This window comes from Pristis pectinata, chromosome 6 (genome assembly GCF_009764475.1).
Source record: "Pristis pectinata isolate sPriPec2 chromosome 6, sPriPec2.1.pri, whole genome shotgun sequence".
Classification (NCBI taxonomy): Eukaryota; Metazoa; Chordata; class Chondrichthyes; order Rhinopristiformes; family Pristidae; genus Pristis; species Pristis pectinata.
This window is the reverse complement of record NC_067410.1, coordinates 113,604,097-113,621,542: the sequence shown is the minus strand read 5'-3', so window position 1 is coordinate 113,621,542 and position 17,446 is coordinate 113,604,097. Positions and strand designations below refer to the sequence as shown.

At 45.2% G+C, this 17,446-nt stretch overlaps 1 protein-coding gene across 3 annotated transcripts in view; it reads left to right on the top strand.

Annotated features, from left to right (window-relative positions):
• abcf3 (ATP-binding cassette, sub-family F (GCN20), member 3) overlaps positions 1 to 7,784 on the top strand; it is a 96,922-nt gene extending 89,138 nt beyond the window's left edge. For all 3 annotated transcript variants that reach the window (XM_052017860.1, XM_052017862.1, XM_052017861.1), the window contains 4 exons: positions 193 to 284; positions 2,295 to 2,427; positions 3,952 to 4,039; positions 6,889 to 7,784. In XM_052017860.1, the coding sequence (XP_051873820.1) occupies positions 193 to 284; positions 2,295 to 2,427; positions 3,952 to 4,039; positions 6,889 to 7,047 (472 nt within the window). In that variant the 3' untranslated portion in view covers positions 7,048 to 7,784. The remainder of the gene's footprint in view (positions 1 to 192; positions 285 to 2,294; positions 2,428 to 3,951; positions 4,040 to 6,888) is intronic.
• The last annotated feature ends 9,662 nt before the right edge of the window (positions 7,785 to 17,446 follow it).

The window sequence follows — 17,446 nt, the reverse complement described above, 5'->3', positions numbered from 1 at the left end:
CTCAGTGACGAGGGTGTGTTGACAATGTATACGTGGCTGTGCTCCTTGCTGCTGCCTAGATTGGAGAAAGCGGAATGGGCACGGGTGGAATGGCGGAATTCTGATCAGTGTAGATGACAGCCTCCATGTGAGGAAGAGGAGTGATGGCTTTGTCTGTCCCTATATCCTCCCCTCTGGTTTTTCTCTAAACAGGAATTTAAAAATTGGCTACTTCAGTCAGCACCATGTGGACCAGCTGGAGATGAACATCAACTCAGTGGAGCTTCTGGCAACCAAGTTTCCAGGTAATTTGCACCATGATTCCCTGACTGGGGAGTGATGGTGAGATCAGGGCACTGAGGCAATCAGTCGTAGTGTTACACTGCATGTTGTGATGCAAGGGTCACCTTGGCAATTGACTTTGCCATTGCCAATGTTTTGGCTTTGATATTCTTGTTAAGAGATTGGAGTAGAAAAGGAAGCCTTGCCGTGGTTGTAGAGGGTTTTGGTGAGACCACAACTGGAATGTAAACACAAATTGCTGGAAATGTTCAGCGAATCAGGCACAACTGCGGAGAAACGGGACAGACATTTCAGGTTGATGACTTTTCAGATCTGGGAAGGTTGGAAACTGAACGGTTATTAAGTTGTGGAGAGGGGGAGGGATGGAGAGGAACATAATGTCTGTGATGGGGTGGAGACCGGGAGACTGACTGACACACAAAGGTGATGGAGCTGGTTAAACTGCCTGAGGCCAGGGAGGTGGGGGAAGAAAACAAGTGCTGCAACTGAGATACAAAACACAGCAGTTGCTGGAAATCAGAACTAAGAGAGATTACTGGTCAGGTAGCATCAGTGGAGCGGGTAACGTAGTTATTGTTATAGATTAATGACCTTTCATCAGAACTGGCCAATCCTGACACAAACTGGAAAGGCTAGCTATCTGAAATTGTTGAATTCAACGTTGTGTCTGGAGGGCTGTTCTGTGCCTAGTTGGAAGATGAGATGCTATAGGATTATCCTTATGGATTGATGATCTGCAAAGCTGCCTTTGATTTCCTTAATGTAGAGACTAATTACAATGAGAGTGTTCTGTCTGCAGTGATCTCGATACCCAAGGATATATTTTTTAAGGATACACTTACCTTCGAGGTTGTGTGGCTTAGAATTACTAGATTTGTTTCCTGGAATAAACAGGTTGCCCTGTGAGGAGTGGGGGAGTTAAGCTTGTCTTGTACTCAGTGGAGCTTGGATCCAGCGACCTGAAAAACACGATGATGCTGGAGGAACTCAGCAGGCCAGGCAGCATCTGTGGAGAAAAGCAGGCGGTCAACACTTCTGGTCAGGACCCTTCTTCAGGACTGAAGATAGGGAAAGGGGAAGCCCAGTTTATAGGAGGGAAAAGCAGAGCAGTGATAGGTGGACAAAAGAGGGGAGGCGGGGTGGGCACAGGGTGGTGATAGGTAGATGCAGGTAAGAGACAGTGATAGGCAGGTGCGGGGGAGGAGGGGAGAGCAGATCCACGTGGGATGGGTCAAAGGAGAGAAAGGAACAAAAGGGGGGGTAGAAAAAAAGAGGCTAGGGAAGGGAAGAAGAGAAGAAGCATGGGGTGGGGGGGGGGGGGGGGGTTACCTAAAGTGGGAGAATTCAATGTTCATGCCTTTAGGCTGCAAGGTTCCAAGATGGAAAATGAGGTGCTGTTCCTCCAGTTTGTATTTGAAATTGTCCTGGCCATGGAGGAGGCCGAAGACTGACAAATCACTGAAATATCAACAGATCCAGTGACCTTACTGAGATTCTAAAGGAAATTTTTGGGTTGATGCCAGAGATCACTTCCCCAGACTGAAGTGCAGACAGTCTCGGCAGAGGAAGTTGGACATTTAAGATTGAGGCGATACATTTACGCAGGGGTTATGAATTCTTGAACTTCTCCATTCAGCTTTTTTTGCTTCGGTTGGCATTGCTAACAATTTTCAGACAAAATGGGGTGCACATAGTAAAGTGGATGAGCCATGAATTGCAGAGTAGGTTCAGGGTGTTTTCCTCTTGTGTTCAAGAAAGAACAAAGTGGAGACAATGAGGAAAGCCATATGGCTGATCCCAGTTTGTTCCAATTTTGCTCCTCGCAGCTCTTGATAAATCATTGACCTGGGCTTGGGTATATCGAGTTGGAATTGTTCTCCTGGGATTGCTGTGGATGTCGGCTTGCACTCTGGATACAAACAGCAGGTGTTGAGACCACGAGTCTGGGCATTTAATGGATTACCAATCACCTGCTGCATTCAAAAGTTTTGTTTTTGCTCCGATGTTTACAGGGAGAACGGAAGAGGAATACCGACACCAGCTGGGAGGTTACGGGATATCGGGAGACCTAGCTGTGAGACCTGTCGCCAGTCTGTCAGGAGGACAGAAGAGCAGGGTGGCGTTTGCACAGATGACGATGCCCTGGTAATCACCGTGACTTTCCTGGTCATTTGTTGATTTCATGTCTTTAGACTTTGCTTCAGCCAGTGCCTTTGTCTCCAACCTGCCCAGTTAGCCATGACGCTCCCAATCAATGTTACTTTTCCCTCTGCTCCTATAAGTGCTATTTCTTTGGGTTTTGGGCTGTCTCCTGCCCTCTAGTACTTAGTAGATACCACATAGTGTGCTCCCACATCTAGCACGTAGCTTTCCTTGCTTTCCATCCCTCTGCCTCGTTCCCTTGTCTTCTCACCAACCACCTCCCTCATTGCTAGTCTGCACCCAAGGAGTTTACCAAATGGCTTCTGATAAGCCTGTTTCTTTTCTGTCCAGTGCTGTCTTTTGCTGTGATTAGGTTTCTCCCTGATGCTGTTACTCCATGAATATTAGCCAAACTTCATGTTTTCTCATGTCATTGGCCTGTTGAGTCTATGCCAGCTCTTGGGGCAATCCCATCAGTCCCATCCCCCAACTTATTTTCCTGTAACCTCTTCACCTGTTCCCTCTGATCAACTCTCCTGTAATTAAGATCTTTATCAGTCACATATACACCGAAACACACGGTAGATGCATCTTTTGTGTAGAGTGTTCTGGGGGCAGCCCGCAAGTGTCTTCACGCTTCCGGCGCCAACATAGCATGCCCACAACTTCCTAATCCATACGTCTGGAATGTGGGAGGAAACCGGAGCACCTGGAGGAAACCCACGCAGACACAGAGAGAATTCTGCCACCCCCTGCAGTAGGTGTAACTTACAGCCAATTAACTCACAGACCTGCACATTTTTAAGATTTGGGAGGAAACCAGAGTATCCAGGAGAAATCCACACAATGGCAAGGATAACGTACTAACTCCCTACCGACAGCATCCATGTTCAGGATTGAACCAAGGTTGCTGGTGCTGGGAGGGGAGAGGGGGAGAAGTATCACCACTGCCTCCCTTCATCATCATTCAGTAATGGCACGCTTTTCCCTGTTTGCCAAGACTAGACTTAATCTCAACACTTCCTACACCTCCACTACGCAGAGGTCGAGGAAGAGCCCTGGTTTTCTGTTTCCCATGCACAAAGTGTACAACGAGCTGTTGTGACTGCTGCCCTGAAATGTTGCCTGACATTGACTTATACAATCGCATCAAGAATCATTCAGACCCAGACGTAGAGCAGAGACCCCAGCTATTCTACCCTTACAGGTGTGCGTGCAAATTTCTCCAGTTGTGGCCAAGTCCCCACTCTCTGTATCCATTTTTATGGTTTCATGTCTGATTGAGCTGCTGAGTGATGGGATAAAGCACAGCCTTGACACCTGTGCAGATTTTGGCCAGATGTGGTGGATTGGTCTGAGATTTTTTTTTGGACAGCTGCAAGTGTCCATCAGAGTAACAAGTTCACTCGGTCTCTTGCTGCATTTCTGTTCAGTACCTGATGTTGGATTCCTGTCTTGCTGATTCCCAGCAATGGTCATTTTTTGGTCTCTTAATCTGTGATGTATTATGTTTGTTTTAATGTATAGTCCCAATTTCTATATACTGGATGAACCAACCAACCATCTGGACATGGAGACAATTGAGGCACTGGGAAATGCATTACAGAAGTTTAAGGTAAAATGTTTGGGAGGGGTATTTCCATGAACAAGATCAATATGTCAGTGCTGTACTCGGACAGGAGGAGACTCCTTGTGTGTCAAGTATAAGTTATTGACCAACTACGGGTGGGATAATTTTGACCCTTTCTAAGCTACAGGCATTGGCTATAGCAGAAAATACCATAAACTCAATCCCACTACTTTATGCACACTTTTAGTTTTGTAATTTTATCTGGTATTGTGACTGTTTATTGCCATCTAAAACCTCCCTTGAGAAAGTGAGCCGCCTCCTTTGATGCTGAAGTCTTTCTGCTGAAGGTGTTGCCATGGTGCTGTAAAGAAGTTCCAGAATTTCGACCCAAGTCAGAAATCAGAGAATCTGAGACAGGATGTTGTGTGATGTGCAGGGGAACCTGCAGGTGCTGGTGTCCCCATACACCTGATGCTTTTCTCCTCCTATGTGTTAGAAGCAGCAAGTTTCACCCTTCAGTAGCCTAGATTGTACTCACAGCTTCTCCTCTCACCATTTGACTGACAATTGCCACAAAAGGTTAACATTCAACTGCACATACTGAGATCACAGTGCCAAGGCATTCTGTTGCTCACTTTGGAAATGCAGTTGACCAATTCTGCCACATTATTTTTCTACTGGATTAATTTGCAAAAGAAATGGAAGAGAGAACCTCAATTTCCATAGTCCCTTTCATGCATCATTGGATAGTGAAGTGAATTTAAAGTAAATTACTGTTGCAAGGTAGGAAACATTTCTGACAAATTGCTTAGCAACATCCTGCAAGCCCCAGTGTGATATTGACTTTATTCCTTGGAGCACAGAAGAATGAGGGGAGATTTGCAAGAGGTTTACAAAACTATGAGGGGTGTAGACAGAGTAAATGTGAGTAGGCTCTTTCCACCTAGATTAGGAGAGATAAGTATGAGAGGACATGGCTTTAGGGTGAAAGGAGAAAGATTTAGGGGGAACATCTTCACTCAGAGTGGTGGGAGTGTGGAACGAGCCGCCATCTGATGTGATAAATACGGGCTCACTCTTGAGTTTTAAGAATAAATTGGACAGATACATGGATGGGAGAGGTCTGGAGGGTTATGGACTGGGTGCAGGTCAATGGGACTAGTGGAATAAAGTTTTGGCACAGACTAGAAGGGCTGAATGGCCTGTTTTCTGTGATGTAGTGTTCTGTGGTTCTATGGACCATGCACACATTGGCTTTGGCTCCTGCACTGCAGGTGGATAAGTCCCTGGGGCCCAATGGGATATACCCCAGGTTACTGAGGGAGGCAAGAGAGGAAATTGCTGGGGCCTTAACCCGTATCTTTGTGTCCTCTCTGACCACGGGCGAGGTCCTGGATGACTGTAGTGTGGCTGATATTGTTCCTCTATTTAAGGAACAAGGGAAAATCCGGGGAACTATAGACCAGTGAGTCTCCTGTCAGTTGCAGGGAAATTCCAGGAGAAAATTCTTAGAGATAGGATGTACGAGCATCTGGAATCCAATGGCTTGATTAGGGAAAGCCAGCACGGCTTTGTGCAGGGCAGGTCGTGTCTTACCACCTGGTTGAGTTTTTTGACAAGGTGACGAGAGAGATTGACGAAGGTAGAGCTGTGGATGTCATCTGTATGGACTTCAGTAAGGCATTTGACAAGCTCCCACGTAATAGGTTAATCAAGAAAGTTCAGATGCATGGGGTCAGTGGAGAATTGGCTGTGTGGACCCAGAACTGGCTTGCCTGCAGAAGACAGAGGGTGGTGGTTGAAGGGACTTCTTCGGGCTGGAGGCCTGTGAGTAGTGGTGTTCCACAGGGATCTGTACTGGGACCTCTGCTGTCTGTGATGTACATGAATGACCTGGATGAGTATGTTGATGGGTGGGTTAGTAAGTTTGCAGACGATACCAAGATTGGTGGAGTTGTGAATAGTGTAGAAGACTGGTGACTGGTACAGCGTGATATAGATCAGCTGCAGATGTGGGCAGAGAAATGGCAGATGGAGTTTAACCTGGATAAATGTGAGGTGTTGCACCTTGGTGGGACTGATGTCAAGAGGCAGTACACTCTTAAGGACAAAACACTTAACAGTGTTGGAGCAGAGAGGCCCTGGGGTGCAAATCCATGACTCATTGAAAGTGGCTACACAGGTAGACAGGGTGGTTAAGAAGGCTTATGGAATGCTTGCTTTCATTAATTGAGGTATTGAGTCTAGGAGTTGAGTAATGATGCATCTAACTAGAACTCTGGTTAGGCCGCAATTAGAGTATTGCGTGCAATTCTGGTCACCTCACCACAGGAAGGATGTTGAGGCTTTGGAGAGGATGCAGAGGAGTTTTACTAGGATGCTGCCTGAATTAGAGGGCATGTGCTATCAGGAGAGGCTGGACAAGCTTGGGCTCTTCTCTCTGGAGCGGCGGAGGCTGAGGGATGATTTGTTGGAAGTGTATAAAATTATGAGGGGCATAGATAGGGTGGACAAGCAATATCTTTGTCCCATTATTGAGCAATCCAATACCAGAGGGCATGCATTTAAAGTGAGAGGGGTAGGTTCAGAACAGATGTGAGGGGTACTTTTTTTTTTACTGAGAGTGGTGAAGGCAAATTCATTGGGGGCTTTTAAGAGGGGCTTGGATGGGCACATGAATGAGGGATATGGGCATTCTGCAGGTAGGAGGGATTAGCTATGTCGGCACAGCATTGCAGGCCTCTGCTGTACTGTTCTATGTTCAAAGCACGGTTCTGCGAAAGATACTTAATGTCGGAAAGTCTGTCTTTACCCAACGTGCCAGTGTTTTTTCTCTTTGGAAATCTGCATTTGTAGTAGTCATGTTGCTGCAGTAACACTGTGTGCTCTGGCAGGGGGGAGTAATCCTGGTATCTCACGATGAGCGGCTGATCCGCATGGTGTGTCAGGAGCTGTGGGTCTGTGGCTGCGGCACCGTGAAGCGAGTGGAAGGAGGCTTCGACGAATATAAAGACATTCTCCAGGAACAGTTCCGAAGGGAGGGATTTCTTTGAGGCCCTGCTCTTCGATGTGACCCCCTCTGCAATCCAGACATCTGAGGACTTGCTGCTTTCAGTGGGCAAGAGTGACCAAGGCACACTCTAGCCACCTGCCATTTCTTCATTTTGTTTTACAACCTGGCCTTGCCCACGTCCCCGGTGTTTGAGTCCTGGGCCTATATGTGAACTCGTCTGTAAATTAAACACCATCCCCACCTTCTCAGTGTAAGGCTGAAACTATCAGTGGACAACGTTCTGCAGTGATGGGTGTTCAATGCAATAACCCATTGTTAATCTAATAATTGTAATTAATTACTAATTGACCCCGTGCCCATTTCCCAACATGCAGTCACCATCAATGAGGTTTGTTGACACATCTTGGCTGGTTTGGGGAAAAGCCTTTGCAGGGAGATGGTGTGAATAAGTGTTAATGGCAGCTCCTATCCTTGTGTATTGGTGAGTGAGGAGGGGAAGATATTTACCTCCAAGTCCATCCTTATTTGCTGCTATTTCCCCTTTGCTCAGTGCAGGCTGATTGTTACAGTAACATCTCTGCAACTGAGGCCACATTGAGTCAGGTTTTGGACAATAGACCTGGACATTATGGGGCCGTAGGATCCTGTGGGTCCTGGTGTCCTGCTGCCTTAGGATGGGTGTGGACTGCTCGATATGACAAGCTACATTGCACAAACTTTGGAAAGTGAGTAACATAAATAAATCATTTGACAACCATAAATGTTTTCAACAACTGACTTCAGTGGTATTTTATTTGTTCTGTTCATTAGTAATTGTCCCCTTCTGCCCCCAAAATAAAATTTCTTATCTCTGTACCAACTCCTTACTGCATGAGGGTGCCCATGCAGCAGACTGATCTTCAACTTGAGCCATGCATTGAGTGCTGTGCCCAGTTCTGTATGGTCTCTTCTACAATCCTATGCCCAGAAAATGTATCTCATTGGTTGTGTTCCTTGAAATTGAGGTGGACAAGATAGTCACCTGAGGAATGGTGGGTATTAAAGGGCAAAGAAATGGTATATGGAGATGGCTACAGGGAGTACAAGTGGCTGGAGGACTGCAAGGTTTGGAGTTCAGACAGTAGTTTCCTTCAACCAGCAAGCCCACCAGTAGTGGGTATGTTTGGGTATCGTATCATGCCCAGGTGATCAGGGCTTGGATTGATTCATGCACTGTGTTGAAGTAGTTACAGTAATTACAGTTCATGGTTATGCTTGCCTCCAATTCCTTCTCGACAGTAGACGAGTTGACTTCATAAGCGCTGACATGGATTTTGATAAGAATGGGGTGCCTGAAAAATCCTTGCGTTGAAATCTTCCCAGGAGCAAATGCTTTGCTAATGCACAACACTGAGTTGTATATGACCTTGTATCCACACCCCAATCTCCATTCCACTTCCAGTTAAACAGCTGATGGTGGAAGCCAACTTAGCACTGTTATTTACTCTGCACTCCCTGACTGGTGCTATCTTGGTTAGCCTCGCACTGGTGTAGAATTTCCAAATCAGGTTGGGTTATACGTGTCCATTCAGGATGGGAGTGCAAAATGGCCATTTTATTCCCCATTAGTCACTCTCCAGGTATGTGGGTGGTCAAAGCCTGACCCTGTACAGATTTCTGCTCATTTCTTTACCTGTTTCCTTCAGGAAATTTCCTTTCTTCTAGAGGGAATGCTGGCAAGCTGCTCAACTTTGTGGGGCAGTCAGCCAGAATGGATTCTAATTCATCCTTGATATCTGCATCCATCCTCTTTTGGGCAGGAACCACAACATGGAACTTGTGACCAAGTGGATTGGACTCTCCACCCACAATTCTGCACAAGCTGATGACAAGGGCTGAAACCTTGTCAGATTCAGTTACAGTCTAAACATGACATTTCTTAATCTATCTGCAAGAATGTCCTTGAAGTTACTGGGAACTCGAATTGGAAGAGGAACTACCCAACAAATAAAATTGGTATTGGTTTATTATTGTCACTTGTACCAAGGTATAGTGAAAAACTTTTCTTGCATACCATTGGTACAGATCAATTCATTACACAGTGCATTGAGGCAGTACAGGGTAAAAACAATAACAGAATACAGAGTGAAGTGCCACAGCTACAGGGAAGTGCACTGCAGGTAGACAAGGTGCAAGGTCATAAGGCATATCGAGGTCAAGAGTCCATCTCATCATACAAGGGAACTGTTCAATGGTCGTATCGCAGTGGGATAGAAGCTGTCCTTGAGCCTGGGGCTATGTGCCCTCAGGCTCCTGTATCTTCTGCCTGATGGGAGAGGGGAGAAGAGAGAATGACCTGGATGGGTGGGGCTTTTGATTATGCTGGCTGCTTCACCAAGGCAGCGAGAGGTATAGACAAGAGTCCATGGAGGGGAGGCTGGTTTCTGTGATGTGCTGGGCTGTGATTTATCCCTTACATAAATTGTTAATTAAATTTTAATCCAAGACATCTGGTTGGAAGCCAACTTGTCAGCCTGGCTTGAATGTAAAAGGGCAGGGGATTTAGGTGGCCAGCCCATTCAGGATCAATTATTACTAGTAAACTCAACCAATGAGCAGTGAAGATCTGACAGTTACTAAAGGCTTGCATAACAAGAAAAATGACTAAGCAGAATCAACATGGATTTATGGATGAAAAATCATGTTTAACGAACCTTTAGAAATCTGAGGTTAGTTAACAAAATTAGACAATTAGAGTAGATGCAGGTTGTTTTTAAAATAGTGAAAGACTCAAATGTTGATACTGAGTGTCCTTGGAACAAGTCACAAAGCTAACAGACAGGTGCAGTGGACAGTTAGGAAGGGGAGTGGTACGTTGGTCTTTATTGCAAGAGAATCAGTAAAAATACAATTATACAGAGCCTTGGTGATACCACACCTGGAGAATAATGTACAACATTGGTCTCCTTACCTTAAAAAAAAAGGGACATTTGGTATAGGAAGAGTGCAGCAAAGATGATAGAATGCAGAATTTGCTTTGAGGCAAGATTGAGTAGCCAGAGTCTCTATTCAAGAGTTTAGGAGAACACGAGGTGACCTCAGTTTTGGAAGAGGAAGCTCAGATAGATTTGGAGTGTTCTCTACTGGCTGAGGTAACTGGAACTCGGGTGGTTACAGTCTCAAAATACAGGGTAACCAATTTAGGACTGAAATGAGAAATTTCTCAGTGTGGAAAAATCTACCCCAAGAGAGCAGAGAGGTTCAATCACTGATGACATTCAAAAGAGATTGGCAAATTTTTGGATATCAGGAATTGTGGGATATTGGGTTAGGGTTGAACAATAAAACTAAAAGGCCTGTTCTGCCATTTAGTTGCACACGTCTGATTTCCCCCATCTCAAAATCCTATTTTCACACTATCCCCTTAAAACTAGCTGCCTTTTGTCTGAGCTGTAAGCATTTCCTTAAATATTCATTCAACTCACCTCCACAGCCTTTTAGAATCAGTCATACAGCAGGGACACAGGCCATTTGGCCCACCACATCTATGCTAACAGTGGGCACCCATCTGCATCAATGCTATCTTCCAGCACTTGGCCTGTAGCCTTCTATACCTAGGCAATTTAAGGGCTCACCTAAACACTTAAAAATGCTGTCAGTGACTGCTTCCACCACTCTCTCCAGCAGTGTATTCCAGGTACTCAGTCTGTGGGGAAAAAATTCATGGCCTCTAGTTTTTTCATCTCTAATGTCAATCTTGATGACGCTGAGGACAGTGTTGGTAAGGGTAATGTTCTAGAGTATGGAGATATCAAGAGAGAGGATGTGTTAGAGCTGTTAGAAAATATTAGGACAGATAAGTTCCCGGGGCCTGATGGAATATTCCCCAGGCTGCTTCGTGAGGCGAGGCAGGAGATTGCTGAACCGTTGGCTAGGATCTTTGAGTCCTCATTTTCCATGGGGATGGTACTGGAGAATTGGCTTGCCTGTAGAAAGCAGAGGGTTGTGGTGGAGGGAATGCATTCGGATTAGAGGGCTGTGACTAGTGGTGTCCCACAAGGATCAGTTCTGGGACCTCTACTTTTTGTGATATTTATTAATTACTTAGATGGAAGGGGTGGAAGGGTGGGTTAGCAAGTTTGCAGATGACACAAAGATCAGTGGTGTTGTGGATAGTGTGGAGGGCTGTTGACAGGATGCAGAGCTGGGCAGATGGAGTTCAGTCTGGAGAAGTGTGAGGTGGAACACTTTGGAAGGACAAACTCCAAGGCAGAATACAAGGTAAATGGCAGGATTCTGGGCAGTGTAGAGGAGCAAAAGAATCTGGGGGTTCACATCCACAGATCACTGAAAGTTGCCACACAGGTGGATAGGGTAGTTAAGAAATCTTATGGGATGTTAGCTTTCATAAGTCGTGGGATCGAGTTTAAGAGCCGTGAAGTAATGACGCAGCTTTACAAAACTCTGGTTAGGCCACACTTAGAGTACTGTGTCCAGTTCTGGTCACCTCATTATAGGAAGGATGTGGAGGCATTGGAAAGGGTGCAGAGGAGATTTACCAGGATGCTGCCTGGATTAGAGAGTATGGGTTATGAGGAAAGACTAAAGGAGCTAGGGCTTTACTCATTGGAGAGGAGGAGGATGAGGGGAGACATGATAGAGGTATACAAAATATTGAGGAATAGATAGTGGACAGCCAGCACCTCTTTCCCAGGGCACCAATGCTCAATACAAGAGGGCGTGGTGCTTTAAGGTAATGGGTGGGAAGTTCAAGGGAGATGTCAGAGGGAGGTTTTTTCACCCAGAGTGTGGTTGGTGCATGGAATGCGCTGCCTGGGGTGGTGGTGCAGGCGGATACAAAGTTCAGGAATTTGTTAGATAAGCATATGGAGGAATTTAAGATAGAGGGATATGTGGGAGGAAGGGGTTAGATAGCCCTAGGTGTGGTCTGAAGGTCGGCACAACATGGTGGGCCAAAGGGCCTGTATTATGCTGTATTGTTCTATAGTTAATGTGGGGAAAAGTTATGTAGTTTACCCTATCCCCCATTTATTTTGTATACCTCAGTCAGGTCCCCTCTTCATCTCCTCTCCAGGAAACACTACCCAGTCTCTCCTCATAAATGAACTGCTCTATCCTGGCAACATCCTGGTGAATCTCCTCTGCACCCAATCCAGCACTGCCACATCATTCCTGTAGTGGTGACCGAAACTGTATGCAGTACTTCAGCTGGATTCTGACTGATGGGTTTTGTGGTGGGGAATTCCACTGGTTCACCACCCAGACTGAAGAAATGCCTTGCCATATATTCCACACCTCCCACCCCCAGCCAGGGGAAACATCAGCCCTAGATATGTTTATTCATCACATGTGCATTGAAACATGTGTCTTTTGTGTGGTGTGTTCTGGGGGCAACCCGCAAGTGTCACCACCATAGCATGCCCACAACTTCCTAATCTGTACGCCTTTGGTATGTGGGAGGAAACCCACACAGACACAGGGAGAACATACAAACTCCTTAGACAGAACCCAGAATTGATCCTGAGTCGCTGGTGCTGTAGTAGTGTTACGCTAACCACACCCATCAGAATTGTGTACCTTTCATTGACGTCTTCTCTCACCCTTCTAAAATAAGAATAAAGATTCAGCCTATTCAATCTTGACACAAAATAGTCTCATCATTTCTCAGGAGTCAATCTGGTTGCACTTCATTGCTCTCCTTTGTGGCTGGTATATCCATTCTTAGGTGAGGGACCAAACCTATTGTGGTCTAACTAAGGCCTTGTGTAATTGTAGTAAATTGGTGTTGAGGTGGAGAGTCAGCCATATCTTGTTGAATGGCAGAGAAGGATTGGTATTGTGTATTATTGTCACTTGTACCAAGGTACAGTGAAAAACATGTCTTGATTGAGGGACCTCCTGGCCTTCCTCCTGCTTCTATTCAACTTGTGTAGGGGCTTTCGAAATGTCATGCTAACCCAATGTGTCACAGCCAATTTACAACAGGGACTATGCATTTGAAGCAGTTATTTAGGAAACACAGCACTGAATGCAATAGCAAAGATAGTGTTCAATCTGTTTTAGTCATTACTGGAAAACAAGTGGAACAATGTTTAATTGGATCACAAGATTTGCAGACACACACAAACCATGGTTTAACAGACAAACCTCTGGTTATCAATACAGGAGAGTGCTGCTCAGTCAGCCCAGATTTTGAGCCCAAACGTAGACTGAATCCATAGCCTCCTGGAATTCAAATACAAGTGTGCCCCACTTGAGACACAACCAACACAAGTCTGAGACCCTCTCACTGCTCCCCTTCTGTGATCTCCGCTGCTCTCCAACCACATGCTTACTTCCTTCTTCAGCCCTTTGCCTCTTCTACCCATTGCCCCCTCCCCCACCCATCTACCTACCTTCCCCCTATCACCTGCCTGCATGTGCTCCTCCCCCTCCTCCCACCTTCTTATTCTGGCTTCTGCCCTCTTTTCAGTCCTGATGAAGGGTCTCAGCCCAAAAGGTTGACTGGTTATTTCCCTCCATGGATGCTGCCTGACCTGCTGAGTTCCTCCAGCACTTTTTATGTATTGCTCCAGATTCCAGCATCTCTGATCTAGACCAAGTTGCTTTTACAGCAGAGAAAACAGTGAGACTAATTAATGAGAAACAAAGGACTGCAGATGCTGAATCTAGATGAAAAACACTACGATGCTGGAGGACTGTCCTGAAGAAGGGTCCTGACCCAAAATGTTGACCACCTGCTTTTCTCCACAGATGCTGCCTGGCCTGCTGAGTTCCTCCAGCATCAGTGTTTTTCATTCACACTAATTAATGATTTGTTTCAGTGTAATTGGCAGGTGAAGGTGACAAGCATTGGGCAGCACTGTGCTTTAAAATGTTTTTCTCAGAATCAGAAGGGTATATCAGAAGGGCCAACTGATGCCAGGCTACGCCAGTCCCATTTGCCCACACTAACTCTGCATGCCTCCATCACCTCCTCTGGAAGCTCATTCCAAATATTCACTGCCCTGTTTGAAAAAAACTTAGACATCACATCTCCTTTACATTTCTCCACTCTGACCTTAAACCTGTGCTGTGTAGTTGTAGACTCCTCCCCTGGAAAAAGCCCACCTACCCTGTTTAATGGCCCTCAATGTTTAAAAACCTCTAAGATCACCTCATCCAGTGGGAATAAACCCAGCCAATCCAATTTCTCATTACAAGTAAAGGCCTCCAGATAACATGCTGGTGAATCTCTTCAGCACTGTCTAACGCCACCACATCCTTCTCGTACTGCGGTGACCAGAACTGTACACAATATCTCCTAAACCTTTTCTCTTCCCTACATTCAAGCAACTCAGCTTCTTAAATGGAAGTGGCTCTTAGCATAGTTGATTAGAAACTGATCACTTCCCACAGAAGCCCCCAGCAGCAACAATCTAACAGAGTGGCTTGTTGTACACCTATGAAGTTCACACTATTCAAACCGCAAGGAGAATGATCTGGCTCCAGATTAAGAGGAAGCTTGTTATGGCATATTTTGTGAAATATCAGACATGGGCACAATTAGAGATATGGGGGATGGGATCAGAGGGAGCAGTTAGAGGCCCATCACCATCAGTGCTTAATATATTTAACGGCAAACCTCTGGTCTGTAGAATTTAAAACTCTGTAGAGGGCAAAACTCAAGGTGAGTAGCAAAATAATAGAAGTGGCAGATAGGAATTTATGTTCCAGAATCTACCACTTAAGGAACTTTCAAAAGGGAACTGGATAAACACTTGTAAAGGTACAAGTAATAGGATTCTTGGGAAAGAGCAGAGCAGAGGGCATAATTGGAGATCTGATAGGCATGATGAATTGTCGTGTGCAGTACAATTCTCATCACCTTGGGAGAGAGTGTCTCCTGGTCACAACTATCCAATGGTTGCATTCACTAGAAGACATTCCTTGCAAGTCTGCACTAAAAGAGACATGAATTCAAACCTAGCTTCTCTCATACTTTCAGGAGTAATGTCCTGGCTCATGTTCTGTTTCAGGGACTGATTTTCCTATCCAAATATGGACACAAAATTCCCTTCCCCCCCCCCCCCCCCCCCAAACAAGAAAATTTCAATAGCAAGGGTGAGAAGCTTGAAAGACCTCCATTTCAAAGGACCTCAAACTTTAGGACATATTAAAATGTTTCGCTGGCAATGCTGGCCAACGATTCTGAAGTGATTACTACTCTGACATAGGATGTGTAGGCACATTAAGGTCCCACAAACATGACCAATAATAAAAGTAAAGCTCTTCGTCCTTGACTGATAAGAATATAAAGGTGATATACAAAGCATCAGGTTGACAGAGGCACAAGAGAATCTGGAGCAAAAAAAAATGGGGAAACTCAAGTCAGGCAGCATCTGTAGATGAAACGTAGAGATCTTCATGAACAAAGAGTAGAGGGAAGATAGCTAGTATAGAGGTGAGGGGTGGGGCAAGAGCTGGGAAAGCGATAGGTGGATGCAGGTGAGGAGGGGTTGACTGACAGATGGAGTCAAGGTGGGGGAGGGAAAGGTGGAGATAGCAAGAGGCTGGGAGGTGATGAGGGCTGCAGATTATGGAAAGGAAGGTGAAGAGTGGAACCAAATCAGGGATGGTGGGCAGCTGGGAACAGTGGGTTGGAGGGGATAGGGGACTGAGTGGGAGGAATGTGGATGATGGGGTGGAGTAGGGGAAAGAAATTGTTTGATAGGGGGCTGGGGGGGTTGGAAAGAGGGTATGTTAGAGGACATGGATAGATCAAGGGAGAAAGGGACAGGAGGAGAAGGTACCTGAAATTGGAGAATTCAAACTTCATGCAGATACGAGACTACAGATGCTGGAATCTGGGGCAACAGTCTCCCGGAGGAACTCAGTGGGTCAAACAGCATTGGGGGGGGGGGGGGGGGGGGGGGGGGGGGGGGGGGGGGTGGGGGGAGCAGAAGGAATTATCAACCCCGATCATCAATTCCTTTCTCCCCACAGATGCTGCTCAACTTGCTGAGTTTCTTCAGCAGACTTTGTTGCTCAATGTTCATGCTGTTAGGTTGTAGGCGAGAGTACTGTTCTAGTCTGTGTTTAGCCTCACCCTAGCAGTGGAGGAAGCCAAGGATAGACAGGTTGGTGTGGGAATGAGAAGGGGAATTAAAATAACTTGCAACTGGGAGTTTCAGGATAATAACTAATACTTTATTATTGTTTTTACCCTGTACTACCTCAATACACTGTGTAATGAATTGATCTGTACAAACAAAACAAGTTTTCCACTGTACCTTAGTACAAGTGACAATAATAAACCAATATTTCAGAGGAAAATGAGAAATTGGAAACATGTACAAAGATTACAAGAGTAGATAGCACCACAGAAAGGAGAACCAGAGTATTCCACAGGCATAGGAGGGTGTAAGGAGGGATGAGAGTGATCAGAGGTCAGATGACACAGTTTACAAGTGTGGGAAACAGTAACAATAGGAAGACATAGGCTGATGGAGCAGGCAGCAACTTGGCAGATGAGTTAATAGTGAAAAGTCATTTACTTTGGAAGGAAAATTCAAGAAAAAAAACTAAACAGTACAATTTTAGAGAACGTGTAGGAACAGTAACTTGGGTGTATAGGTGCATACATCTCTGCAAGTGAAAGGACACACAGATGCATTGAGTCCCAAGTTTCATTAATGCAAGGCAGATGTGTACCGATTAAACCACAAGCAGAGGTCAACACATTGTAGGAAAGGTGTGAAAGACCATGCAGATGCAGAGATGATGTACAAGAATAACTAAGGAAGAGGGATTTCATTTTCAAAAGATTAGGGAAAAATCTCCTTGAGATTTGATGGTGTACAAAATTAGATAAGGAAACATTTTTTTCTATTGCCATGAGAAGAGTTGGGGGCCAGACAATGATATAGAATGACTGGCTAAATAAATCCAGGGTGAAATGAATTTGTTTCAGTGAATGGAGCATACAATTATGCTCTTGTACTCGTTGAAAGACATCCTGTTTTAGAGAGACTATTTGAAAAGACCCTTATGCAATACCATATACACTGCACCCAAATTTGACTGATTTACATGTTCATTGATTTTGGATCAGGGCTAGATAGAGTAAATAGGAAGGACACTTATCCTTTAGTAAATGCGTCAAAGAGGACAAGTGATTACAGGAGAAATGAGCAAAGTAATTTTACAAATAAAACCACCCAGAGAATGACAAGGTCAAGAACTCACAGAATGTATGATAGAGGCAGAAACCCTAATCACATTTTAGTAGTACTTGGGTGTTCAATTTGAAAAGCCAATGATCTGCAGGACTGTGGAGCTGGGAAGTTATTCTTTTAAGTCGACCAGAGCAGACCATGGGTCAAATGGCTTCCTGTGTCATGAATTTCACGATTTGCACCCTAATCTATGCAGTGTTTAAGACACAAGTACTGAACATG